The following is a 13130-nucleotide window of genomic DNA, read 5'->3' as shown; positions in this document are numbered from 1 at the left end:
TGTATGATTCTACTCATATGTGGAAGATAAACAAATCCAGGGACAAAGAGAACAGATTAGTGGTTACCAGGGGGAAGGGGGATAGGGAGTGGGCACAAAGGGTGAAGGGGTGCACCTCTAAGATGACTGACAAATAATAATGTATAACTGAAATTTCACATTGTTGTAAACTAACACAACCTCAATAAAAAAAAAAATATTCATCTGCTTCTAAGTTAAACAATTTTAATGCAAACATTCAATATGGCATCTTTCCCATTGCTCCCAAGATTTCATCTCTTTCTGCTGCTGTAGGCATAGATGGCTTCACTCCATTCTGTCTTCTCTGGATCATGATAGAGTTCTGTGTGTAGGCATAAACAAAGAAGAAACAAAAATCAGTCATGTATTAAATTCTAATCATTTGCCAGTAATTTGATATTGCTTCCTCAATAAGGAAATTCTAAAAACCAAGTTTAAAAAAAACCAAAAAACTAATTCTAGGACTCTAGATAATGTTTTCAAACTATTAATAATTAAATAGCAGTGATTATCCCCATAGGAATATGTTAACAGTAACTGGGATGGGGATATACCGTTTAACTACAAGAGCACAAAAGTACAGTCCACCAAGAAAAGCTACTGAGTAACTGCTAAACGAAACCAACAGTTAATTTAGCAGAGGGAATGGAAGTGGCTGGATCCAGTGCTCAGATAAACAAAAATTACAAAACAATGTCTCAAGAAAAATGGGGCCATTTTAACTACCATGGGTGGTGGCAGGGGAGGAGGAGGAAGAAATGGAAGCTTAATATGTGTTACGACACAGCAAGTTATCCACTCTGTTCATGTCTAGGAAAGCTAAAATGATAACAGGGTTATTGTTTTAGGGCTGCAGATACTTACACACCCAGGAAGAGCCAGCTGTTAGAACGGCACTCTTTTTTTTTTTTTTTAATGTTTAAGTTTTGTGGGGATTTTTTGCTGGGAAAGATTCACTCTGAGCTAACATGTGTTGACAATCTTCCTCTTCTGTTTTTTCTCCCGAAAGCCCCAGTGTACAGTTGTACATTCTAATTGTAAGTCCTTCCAGTTCTTCTCTGTGAGCTGCCACTGTGGCTACTGACAGACAAGTGGTGTGGTTTCTGCACTAGGAACAGAACCTGGGCTGCCGAACTTTAACTACTAGGCACTCGGGGCTGGCTCCAGAACTGCACTCTTATATCCTGGAGTAGGATGAGGCAGCTAACAAGAGCTCTCAAGGACCCGTTAGGGCACACAGAGGATAAGGTCAAAAGTGAAGTTTCCTACAGCCATCACAAACGAAGGATTGGGGGTACTGACTAATTTCAGGCTTCAGTTTCAAGCCTAAGAGATGATTTTTAACACAAAGCTAACCAAGCTAGGCTTACCCAGAATTTCCGGCAGTTTTTGTACTTCAAGAAGTAAGTGGAACAGCTTTCCCTGTCATAGTTATTTTCATCCATACATCTGGTAGAAGCATCAGATTCCTTAAATATGTAAGATAGGCATCATTTAAGAGGTGGAATGGGATCTAAAAAAAAAACGAACAAACTTCTGAAGCTGTTTTCCCCCAGAACAGACAATATGACAATTCCTTTTTGTTCATTTTAATGAACAAAAACTGAATTATCTTTCCAACTATCCTAGCATTCATTCTGCTCAGAGCAGACATCTTCCTTTTCAGTCTGGGTCAGTTTTCTGAATATCCGATCACAGGAACTTGAGCTGAACGCTGACTGAGATCATTTATCCCAGTAATCATTTAACAAAGAAGTGATGCAAGGCACACTGTGCTCAAAATCACTGCTGCTCAGTGAGAGCAGGAACCCATCTCCTAACTCACAGTGCAGCACTCCAGCACTCCCAAGTTCGCACGGTGACTGCAGTGTTTGATGTTAAGCTGGTTTCAAGATCCTCAGTAACTCACTAATAACCGGTCTACATCAAGGCAACTTAAATTAACACCATTCATCTCAATGCATTTTAGGCTATCATTTACTCCATTATGCAAGTAAATACACTATTATGTAAGCCATTTTAATAGATAACATTAATATCACTTCAAAACCAAAGTGAGCAACACAAGGTTATGAGTTTAAAGGAGGGTAGCTGCCATTTGAAAATTAAATTTAAGCTGTCTGAACTGGAAGTACATTGGATAACAAACTTGGAAGTACATTGGATAACAAACTTCCAGGTGAAAGGGATGATTCTGAGAGGTCATCTAAAGGAAAGCTGTAACTGAAGGGGTAGTACTTTGCTTCATAGATCTAACAAACACAATTTATCTAAAGAGACAATAAAGCTGTTGAAATGGATCTAATATGCAAAACAAAGCTAAACTCCTAGGCCAAATACCTAATGAATGCGTAAATTTGGATGAAGTACATAGGATCTGGGAATATAATTTTCATAGCACCAGTCTGATGACTGCACTATTCAAGGATGACAAAGGCATAGGTGAGTATTGCTAGTCATATCAAATAAACGCCAATAAGAGTTTACTATTACAACAAAATATTTTGTTTATATTTGTGAACACCTTTAGGCATTAAATAGGCTAAGTCTATTACGAGTCCCTTATTCTCAGCCAGGTTGTCTCAAAGACATGATGCAATTTTGCTGTTACAACATAAATTTCAGTGACAGTTTAAAAATATCATACTTCCCAACTTTCCATGTTTGGAATAAAGATTTTCCTCAGTGTTACATATTCCTGTCTGGTATTACAGTGACAACGAAATGCTTGCAGGTTATACTAATAAAGGACATTTAAAAGAGGTGAACCTTTGTTAGCTAAATTATGAATATCTAAAAATGCTCTAGTGAAATAAGGATATGCTGGCCAGGAATATTTTTTGTACAAAAATAACTTTATTCAAGAACTGCAGAAACAGTTGCCCACAAAATCAGAAGTAGCCTGTTTTTCCAACTTAACACTCATGAAAATTAAAAGCAAACCACCTTACCGACAAGCAAGGATTTATGTCAGGATCTCTCAGCCTCCGTGTGACCATGGGCATCCTAGTAGTCTTCTTACTACAGGTAGATGTTGGGGAAAACAGTTATACAGTGGATGACAGAAAATAAATCAATAAATCTCATTAGCCCCATAAGTACTTGAAAAATTAATTTTGGCTTAATCATTATCTAGTGAGGAACTTCACGCATTCTCTGTACTTTGAGAATAAAGACTTGGATGTGTTTTTCCTTTGCATTGCCAGGGTGCCTCAGCACGAAGGCCATACTTAAATGCATCTACTGAAATTCTATTATAATGTCCAGAAAGAAAGGTAATTCAGCTATAATTCAGTTTTAGTTTATTATTTCTAAAAGTCAAACAATTCTTAGTTTTAAAGGTAAAGTACGTTTGACAGCATGCACTCTAACGTTACTTACTTATTATACACTGATCGGCATACAAAATAAAAGTGTGGAATAATTTAGTACAACTTAACTTTAGCAGAAACATTTGTTAACTAAAAGACCTGAAATGCCTACTCTTTGGCCAGCCCTGGGGTGACCAATAAACCAAAAAACAAAGTTTTGCTTAGTTGACATTTTGAAAAGTTAAAAAAAAAATTTGAAACTTTACTTCCAACGGCAAGCTCTATTTAATTAATAATTCCCTGGGTTGAAGGAAGTCAGGGAATGCTACTGTGGTTCATTAATAGTCCAACTCAAGCCTTACAGATATAGCTCTGCAGAAATCTTTATTGATTAAAGATGATCACAGCTCGGGGCTGGCCCCGTGGCCGAGTGGTTAAGTTCGCGCGCTCCGCTGCAGGCGGCCCAGTGTTTCGTTGGTTCAAATCCTGGGCGCGGACATGGCACTGCTCATCAGACCACGCTGAGGCAGCGTCCCACATGCCACAACTAGAAGAACCCACAACGAAGAATACACAACTATGTACCGGGGGGCTTTGGGGAGAAAAAGGAAAAAATAAAATCTTTAAAAAAAAAAAAAAAAAGATGATCACAGCTCCCCAGGAGCCAATCAGTGATTCCAAGTCAAGTCATATACTCATACAACAGGTATGTCAACTATATCCCAGGACAATTGCTTTTTCTAACAGAATTTAACTGACATCAGTATCCCTATTATCTTCAAACATATGTCATAGAAAGGAACTAAAAGAGAAAATTTAAAAAAACCAAGTCAACCAACGGTTAATTATTTCACTTATAACAAAAATTATAAGTGATTTTTTTTTTGTTTCACTATATTGGTGTACAATTGATAAGCCACCCACAAATACTTTTAAGTGCTCTACACTAAGTTTAAGGAGTTGATTTAACTTGTACCCCTGAAGCCTGCTCTAGCTTAATCATCTTCCACCTAAAGATTGAAGGAGAAGCCAGCAAATAACGTAGTATGACCTACAAAATGCCACTGAATAAAAAACAGCATCAATCAGTATAACTAGACATAGGTCATAACTTTTGTATGAAATGGTTTCTACTTTCCTTGCCCAAGATGGGACCACCGAAAAAAGTACCAGTCACGTTAGGAGAAATAAAGTACATTCAGGAAAAACAATCAAACCTACAAGCTCTTGAAAAGTGGAGGTATTCTCAATCAAGAGTCACCTAGTTCAGTTTCTTCTATTATGGGAAAAATCAGGACGTCGAAGCTAAAGGAGATCGACCTTTGCAAAGAAGGACAGAAAAAAGTTTAGGCATTCTGGGGTCCTTTAACTTTCAGTACTCACTAAGTAACCTTTTTATTTTATGATTTTTATTGAATACATGAATATACCTAGCTAAGAGAAACATCTTAACAAAAAGGAAATTCAAGATGCTGTTTAATTATATCTAAAAGCTTCTTCCTCTGCTGAACACAATTCTTTCGCAAGCTTGACTTCTTCCTAAGAGATGATGGTACTCAGTACACTCACAGCCCTCTCTTTTACATCTGTCCTGCGATATGAGAACACAGAATCCTACTTAGCTGTTCATATTCCTTGGATATAATCTCAACAATGATCAGACACAGACAAAACTCAGGTTGCGTGCCTTACACGAAAGTATTCTACTCTGCATTTTATTATCATCGTTAGTCAGGAGTTCTTTAAAAATAACACCTGGGGAACATCACATATAGCCGAATCAGATTTGCTGCATGAGTTTATTCACATCTCATTTCCTTTCCCTTTCGGATTCTAAAAACAAGTCAATCTAAGTTTGGACTTCCGAATGTCACCTTCTTTGCATGAATCCTCAAGTATTAGCTGGAAATGAAGAGGAAATGTCAATTTGCAGTGAGAAGCGGGGCTGAAGGGCAAGATCGAGTGTTCCGCTAGAGAGGCCTTATCTACTTACTTTCCGAAGGTACTAAACAAATATTACAAAGCTCTACTTGCAGAGGATGGCCACGAAGAAACCAAAGAATTGAGGGAGTGCGTGCAAAAGCACAGCACATTTGAGAAGTAACTCGATAATCTTCTTCAAAGGGCAAACTGCTTAAAAAAGTATTTCTTGATTTCCCATCCAGCTGTTCACGTCCTCACTCTCCAAGCAGCTTTGAAAGGGAAGGGGGAAGGGAACGTTACTGAACACGTCCATCCCACACGCTGCTCAGAGCCGAGGCAGGGTCTGGGGCTCTCATAAAACGCAGATGCAACTATCGGGAAGCTCAAACTCGTCAAGCGAGAACTTAAAGCTCTTAACCCACTGCTGGGTGCAGAGAGGCTGGGTGCAGAGAGGCAGGGTCAGGAAGTCAGGGTGGCACAATGGAGGGGGGCAGGGAAGTCGATTAGAGAAACTGGAGACGCGAGTCTGAGGCCTAGCTGCCCGCCGCGATGCTGCCTGTCCGTTTAACGGTGGACGGCGGGCACAGGTGAACACACCTTGCTTTGACCTTCTACGGCGCCAAAAGGGTCGGAGCCGAGGGAAATGCAGGACACTAGGGGTAGGAGTAGGTAGGTAGGCTTCAAGGGCCTGGAAGGAGGGGAAGGAAGAGCTAGGGGTGCCCAGGCAGGGGTCACCTTCCACGCCCCCGGCCCGAATAAACCCTTGTCGCGGGGAGGAGGAGCGACGGGAAGGGGCCCGCGCGGAGGCAAGGCCTGCTGGAAACGACTCCATGCCGAAGTGGTGGATACGGGCCCCGCGGCGGCCTAGCTGCGCCCTTCTCTTCCCGCATCCCTGCAGCCGCCGCGGACGGAAGGGAGGGGGAACCACTCACCTCGGGCTGCCGCTTCTCCAGCGCCCAGGCCGTCTCCAGCTCCAAACACGTCAATGGCTCACGCAGCTGGACCTTAAGTAGCGCGCATCCCAACGTGCTGCCCCCGCTCCCCGGCGGCCGCCGGCCCAATCGGCGAGCGCCGCCGCCAGACTGACAGCCTAGCTAAGGCCTTGCGCGGCGGCGGCGGGCGGGTCTCGCCCCGCCCCTAGCTGGCCGGAGGAGGGCCGAGGAGGGAGGAGTGGGCGGAGCGGCGCGCGCGGCCCCGCCCTCTCCCCCGCCCCGCCGCGCCCCTCGCGCCGCGGCCCGCCTCTTAACACTTTGGCTTGACGGGCGGCGCCGCGGACCAATCGACGGGCCCGTCCCTGGCGGCGGCCGCTCCTAGTGGCCGGTCCTGGGGAGGAGCGCGCGCGGAGGGCGGGCGCAGTGGCGGGCGGGGACCGGGGGGCGGGCCGGCGGGAGGCGGGGGCGGCGGCCGAGGAGGCCGGGGGAGGCGGCGGTGGGCGCGACGTCGGCGGCGGCGGCGGCGGCGGCGGCGGCAGCTGCAAGTTGGGCTGCAGGGGCAGCGCATACACTACAATGGCTGCTGGAAAGAGGCGTAAGGAAACAATTTCCAGGCCCGCCGCGTCCAGCCCGAAATATGAGAAAAAAATTATTAGAAATTCCGCGGGCGGTGTAAAGGCGGCGGACGGGCCGGAGGGAGGATGTTAAAGCCCCGCGGTGAGTTCTCCCGGGGTCCGGGGCGGCGGAGAGGCGTTTAGCGGGAGAAATATCAGGGTTATTTAAATTATGGGACTAGCCGAGGGGGCAGAGGAGCAGCGGCGGCGGCAGGAGGAGGAAAAGTTTGTGCTACTCACAGCCCCTGCTCAGGACCCCAGAGAGAAAAATAATAATAAAAAATAAAATAAAATAATTAAGCGGGGCTGTGAGGACTCCCGAAGTCGCTTCTGACAGGGCAGGGGGCGATGCGGCTGGAGACCCGAAGGTGAGGTCGGTGGGAAAAAAAAAAACCCCTTTATTCAGGGTCTGGAAAGTTTGAAAAGTTTTCCTCCTCCTCCTCCTCCTCCTCTCTGGTGCTGTGAATATTGTGACAGCGGCAGCGGCAGCAGCGAGAGCGGAAGACATTAGAGACCCGAAAAATAAGGGAAAAATTAATATAAATTCGGTTTTGAGAGTAAAGTCTCCGCATTTTCCACCAAAACATCCCGGGGGAAGGTCGCTTCCCAAAGGGCCTGGCGGAAACCCGCAATCGGCAATATTTGGGGGGCACTTTGAGTGACTTGGGGTAACTTTGCCCCTTTTTCAAAAGAGGTTTTTCTTTTTTGGAGAAATGAATTTGTTTTTGCCCTTTCCTCAGGTGGGCGAGTCGGGGTCGGGGTGCGGGGTCTGCGGGGAGGTGTGAGCCCTGGATGTGTGGCTGCGAGGGGGGGTAGGGGGAGGGGGTGCTAAATGAAAGCAGGAGATCTGCACAGAGCAGGGACAGCTTGTTGTCAGTATCATAAACAACCAAAATGGAGGGAGAACTCAGGCATATAACCAAATAAAAATTTTTAAAAAATCGCAAAAAATCCCTAAAAATCCGGGATGCTCCCCCTTTTCTCGCTAAAGGTAAAAGTATGAACCGCCTTTCCCCTGAAGTCCATTTTGACTTTGCAGGGACCAAGGAGTTAATATTTATTTATTTTTTAAAACTTTCGAAGGGCAAAAGCCTTTTATAACTCAACCGACAATGAGAAAACGTGAAAATCCGATGCAAGAGAAGGAGGGGGAGGGAGGGGGGAGGTGGTAGTGCAGAAACTGCTAAACTTATTGGTAATGTGGACTGATCTGAGATAAGATAAACACTATATTTGCGATTTTATAACTCTCTTTTAATGATCTTTGCGGTTTTTCTTTTTTTTTTTTTTGGTGGAAAAAAAGTGATGCCATTTTCTTAATAGAGTTAATATGTGTGATTGGAAGAATAAACCTTTCCGGCTTTAGATTGCATTTTTGTCGCATTTATGCTTCAGGTTTTGTTAGTGGCTCCCTCCTTTCTTTAAACTGGACTCTACAGAGGAGGGATAGAGAGGTGATGTTGTACAGAGAGACTGGAGAGCAAGACTGGAGCACCTTTTGGGGAGGGGTGGGGAGTTGCTTGGTTTGTCCCTTCCTGACCCGTTTGCTTCACCTGTTCATCCTCAGTAAAGAATGTTAGGCTGAGGTTTTCTGGTTTTATGTATATAAAAGGATGGTGCCTCTTGCATCACGTTGAAGTTAATGGGAAAGTGCTGCTGATGTTGGTTCCACGTGGGATATGGGACAGAGCAGGGCATTTTAAAGGGACAGCTTCTCTTTTCTTATGATTTTCATCACCTACACAGAACCACTGTCTGAGGACCAAAAGCAGAGGTGCTGGGAGGGTGTGGTGATGGAAGAGCCTTCTCTTTCCATTACTCAAGTGCACCCACCTTAGGAGTGATGGAGGGAAAGGAGGAATAAACAAGCTCAACAGAAGATGGATATTGTGTAGATTAGTTTGTATCCAAGCTGTTCTTTTGTGTAACAAGCTCTCCCAGGAACTTTTCATGTTACATTGCTTTGCTTTGGAAGCTGATTTTGGAAGGAATTGTGGAAAAATGGAAATAGTTTAAGGTGTGTGGTGTAATGGTATAGCATTATTGAACAGTTATGAATTCTGTGCAGTGAGATCAAAGAGCTGTGTATGCCCATAATGTGATTTTACAGCCATTTTGTAAAAACTGTAAAATACCTAATATTCAATTTGGCTTAAGGTACATTGAGGACTTCTGGTTGAAAACTGCAGACAGAGTGGTGGAGATTCTTTTACACTGTAAGCAGTAGGCATTTCTTTAAGGGAAAAAAAGCACATACACCAACACCATGGAAAGGTTTACATATACCCATTTTTAAAGCCCATCCTATACATCTGCACTAACTCTGCGCCTTTGAAATTAAAAGATTTTAAAATCCTGAAACCCATCAGTTTGCATCTTTTAAGTTGAATTTGTTATTTAACAGGAAATGTTTACTGATCATAAACTACTGTTGACTCTAATGTTTTAGATTTCCATAGTATTTTCAAAATTTAAAATATGTGAGTTGTTAGTTGTACCCTATTTGGGATTAAGGTTAATTTTGAATAGAATTTATTTGTGTTCCATTTTCCACAGGTATATAGAGTTTCTGAAATAAATGCATATTTTCCTTTGTTTTTATGATTTATAGAAGTGGATTAAAATTAGAGCTGGATTTTTAGACTTCTTATACAGAATATTTTTCTTGCCATACTGTACAAACAAATTATTATTTTGAAGTCCATTGTATGTTAACTTGTGTTCGCAGCTGAGCTCTTATCTGCACCTTTCTGTAAATACCTCCATAAGATGTTATGTCGGTGTAGTGTTTGAGTACATCATCTTGTGGTTTATGATTTTGGAAGCAATTACATCTTTCTAAGAACTCATTAAAAAATTAATCCCATGAACTACTGTTAAATCAAAATTGATTGAAAAGTGATTAAACTATCGATGGGGAAGAGAAACTCCCCCCCCCTCCCCAAAATAATCTTCTGTCCAGGTTTCAGAATGCCATTAATACTTAGAAAATCTTTAAAATTTATCTTACATATTCATTGTATTTTGGCTCAGGACAGTTACATTGACTGTAAGTAGTCAGAATTAGGCTATGTGTTGAAAATAAATGAGACTTTTAGATCTTGAATAGTTGCCACTTTGACAAGCCAGATAGTAGTATCAATACATGCAATTTCTGTAAAAGTGAAGGAAAAGTGTTTCTTCCAGTTATATTAGACCCTTGAGTTATTCAGGTTATTTGGACACTTCAAGTTATGATTAGTTTATTGTCAACATAAATAAAAGTGCTGGTATTGTGATTTTTTTCTCTCTCACAGAGGGTGGTATAAAACTTCATGTTTGGGTTTTACACAACTAGCTACTTGTCTGAATTAGAAAATGCACTCAGAGTGCACAAGTATAAAATCTGTAATTCCTTAGAGAGTCTTATTTAGATAGGGCACAGCACAATATCTAATTTGAATTGGTGGTATTGAGCTTTTTTAATGCCTTGGAAATACTACCTGTTGAACATCGTTTTTCTGAAGCTACTATTAAATGATACCAATCACAGAAATAATCTAATGATACTGTGTACTCAAAATCTTTATTTCAGTTAGAATTAGAGAAACCTCATAGATTGAGATTCTTATTTGAAATTTATATGCCTAATTTTGCGATTTGAAATTCTATAAGGAATTTAGCTGCTGTGGAATATCATTTATAAATGTGGGCTAATACTGATAAAAGTCTATATCTGTATATTTATTGTAAACACAATATTTTAATAAACAGACATCTTACAGCTAAATAAATTAGTGAATTTGCTTTTATCCATATAGTTTAAAAATTTTAAAGATATCCTTTGTGTTTTAATATCATACAAAGATGGGATTTTTTCCCATCATTTTAAACATAATCCTGGTTGTTACTATATACATTTTGGTTGGGTATTCTGGAAATTTTCCTTTCTAAGGATTAAATTGTTATTTGCTAAATTACATGTAATGCTCCTGTCCTTGAGATTTGAAAAGCCAGATAACTAAAGCATATATCTATAGCTATCTTTGAAGTTTGTTTCAAAAATCATTTGCCTCTTGAGCTGTGTAATCAAAATATTGGTTCCTTGTAGGAATGTTTCAATACTTTTTATTTAGAATCCTGTTCTTTGGGAAATTAAGATATATGAAAAATTACCTGTTCCACACAGATGCACACACGCATACACACACACACGCGTGCACGCGCACACATGAAAAAAGAAAAAAGAAGTTTTCCTGAATAACATTACTTGCACTGCCTGGAATACTTGTTCTTCTTGATGTGTTTCCAAATGTATAGGAAATAAATATAAAATTTTTCTCTTTATATTGATAACATCTTAGATTCTTTAGTTAAGTTATATGAGTAAGGGAAGAGTTTCAGAAGAAGGAAAGAACAACTTAATCTGTTCAACACAATCCAAGATAGTGAATATGTTAAAGGTAAAAGGGCTATAAATTGTCCCTTGAGCCATTTTTTAAATGTTTTAAGAACTTGATAAACACCTTTTCTGAAACATCAAATACTTTGAAAATATACCAGTCACTGCAAAAAAACAAAAGTGGACCTTTAATTTCTTTAATTTTAACAGGAATTAATATAGGCAGCATATTGAACCAATTAGTAAGTGTTTAGGTAGCCTTGGAAAAGTATTTACAAATAAGTTAAATGTCAGGCCAGGGTACATCAGACTGATGAATTGTAAAGTTCACTATGATTTTAGAATTCATGCATGGGAATTCTTTTCCATTTTATGATGAAACCACTTTGAAGATAACTAATTTTTACTTTTCATATTTATTTCAGTGCCTAATTTTTTTGGAAAGCCTGAACCTGACATCTACTCTGTTATTACTTTTCATTTATAACAGGGCAAGCTTTATATCTCGTTAGCAAATTTAATTTTTAAATTTAATTTGAGAAATTAAATGAAACTTTTTAGGTCTTAATATTTTATAAAAGTATTGTGTATTAACATTTGAGATTATGAGAAATATACATGTATGAAAGCCTAGTAGAAATTATTACAGAGGCATAATTTGATTTTTACTTTTAAATCACTTGGCCTGCTGCCCACTGGTTTGCATTCTACGCATGTGTACACCTGTCCCTGCCTCCTCTTTCCAGGATGGTATTGACAAGGATATGGTGGTGTGAAACTACCAAGGATGCTTTGGCATTTTTGTTTTCTGATTTTGTGTATGTCTTGGTGTTTCTTTTTGTTAAGGTGTTAACATTTTTGCTCTTTTCTTTTTTTGATGCTTATCAGAAAACAAAAATGCATTTTTACAAGAGAGAAATAATATCTCAGTTTTAAAAAGTGAAGTGGTGTGATACTGCATTAAATTTGTTAGTATTTAAAAGTCCCTGGATGTCTTGTAAACAGAGTTACTGCAGGATCATGGTATTAAAACTAACCACAGTGTGTGTTGGGAATTTGAGATGACTACCTAAGGAATGTGTGTGCATATGTAAAATGAGTGAATTTAGACAATTATGTCCTGAAATAGAATAAGCAATTTGCTTGAAGTGTTTCCTTGCGTTTTTTTAAGTGAAAACTTTTTCTAATCTAAAAACATAGAAAACCTAGAAATGTGAAGGTGTTAAGAGGCAAAAATGGTGTTTTTATGATGCTTTTTAAAAATCAGAGTTTTAAATAATGAAAGTCTATAAAAAGAACATAAGTATGAACTAAAATGTCCAAAATTGATGGGAAAGAACTAGGTAGATGAGAGTTTTAGAATAAATTAATAATCATGGTAAATTTAAAGTTTGACTTGTGTGAATAATGAATAACTAACTACAGAGCAAAAATAATAAATTTACCCCCCAAAATGAGAGTGATAATTGGGGTAATCTATAGGAGAGTATTTTTAATACAAATTGCTGTTTTTGTGATAACCTTTTAAAAATAGATTCCCCCAAAGCCTTTCCTCCATATCTTCTTAGATTTGAATTCAACTAAATTAAATTCTAAGAATAATTTGTAGTGGCTGTTTGGAATTCTTTATTTTTAAATAAGGCAAAATGATTTTCTGCTACTTTTTAAAACAGTTTATAAATATTAGTTTAAATGTGTACTTAAGTGAAGTGTTCTGAAAAATCTCAGAAACTAATGAAAATTATTGTCTTCATTCTTCATCAGAAAGTTTAAAATTTTCTGTTAAGTTAATGAAATAAATTTTAAAACCTTGGTCTGAGAACAATGTAGTTTGTGGGCAATTTAGATAATTTCTTATAGACTTAATAACATTTAAAAAGCTTTTCACAAGGTAATGATAAGAACATTCACCAACAAAGTTCTTAATTTCTGAAATGTTTTTAGATAT

At 39.6% G+C, this 13130-nt stretch overlaps 2 protein-coding genes across 6 annotated transcripts in view; one reads left to right on the top strand and one right to left on the bottom strand.

Annotated features, from left to right (window-relative positions):
* Positions 1–203: 203 nt before the first annotated feature.
* Positions 204–6340, bottom strand: CHCHD7 (coiled-coil-helix-coiled-coil-helix domain containing 7). 3 transcript variants are annotated; one of them, XM_046641617.1, is made up of 5 exons: positions 6188–6322; positions 4554–4652; positions 2973–3042; positions 1392–1490; positions 204–343 (listed from the first exon to the last, which is right to left on the bottom strand). In XM_046641617.1, the coding sequence occupies exons 3-5, from the start codon at positions 3024–3026 to the stop codon at positions 239–241; spliced, it is 258 nt and encodes an 85-aa protein (XP_046497573.1). In that variant the 5' UTR covers positions 3027–3042; positions 4554–4652; positions 6188–6322; the 3' UTR covers positions 204–238. The 3 variants fall into 3 exon arrangements, with proteins under 3 accessions (XP_046497573.1, XP_046497572.1, XP_046497574.1); XM_046641616.1 differs by lacking the exon at positions 4554–4652 and having other exon boundaries at positions 6188–6340; XM_046641618.1 differs by lacking the exons at positions 4554–4652; positions 6188–6322 and adding an exon at positions 5326–5548.
* Positions 6341–6758: 418 nt separating this feature from the next.
* The window catches only part of PLAG1 (PLAG1 zinc finger), a 53206-nt gene continuing 46834 nt past the window's right edge, over positions 6759–13130 (top strand). For all 3 annotated transcript variants that reach the window (XM_046641625.1, XM_046641627.1, XM_046641624.1), the window contains exon 1: positions 6759–6904. The gene's annotated coding sequence lies outside the window, so the exon portion shown is untranslated. The remainder of the gene's footprint in view (positions 6905–13130) is intronic.

This window comes from Equus quagga, chromosome 16 (assembly GCF_021613505.1).
Source record: "Equus quagga isolate Etosha38 chromosome 16, UCLA_HA_Equagga_1.0, whole genome shotgun sequence".
In the NCBI taxonomy this organism is placed as follows: domain Eukaryota; kingdom Metazoa; phylum Chordata; class Mammalia; order Perissodactyla; family Equidae; genus Equus; species Equus quagga.
The sequence above is the reverse complement of the archived record's forward strand: the minus strand, read 5'-3'. Positions and strand labels throughout refer to the sequence as shown.

Excerpts from the sequence above, each read along its gene's own strand:
- CHCHD7 (XM_046641616.1), bottom strand. The coding sequence starts at position 3,026 with ATGCCCATGGTCACACGGAGGCTGAGAGATCCTGACATAAATCCTTGC. Across the intron at positions 1,491-2,972 it reads ACATAAATCCTTGCTTGTCG|GAATCTGATGCTTCTACCAG; the intron begins GTAAGGTGGTTT and ends TACATATTTAAG. Across the intron at positions 344-1,391 it reads AAAACTGCCGGAAATTCTGG|AACTCTATCATGATCCAGAG; the intron begins GTAAGCCTAGCT and ends GCCTACACACAG.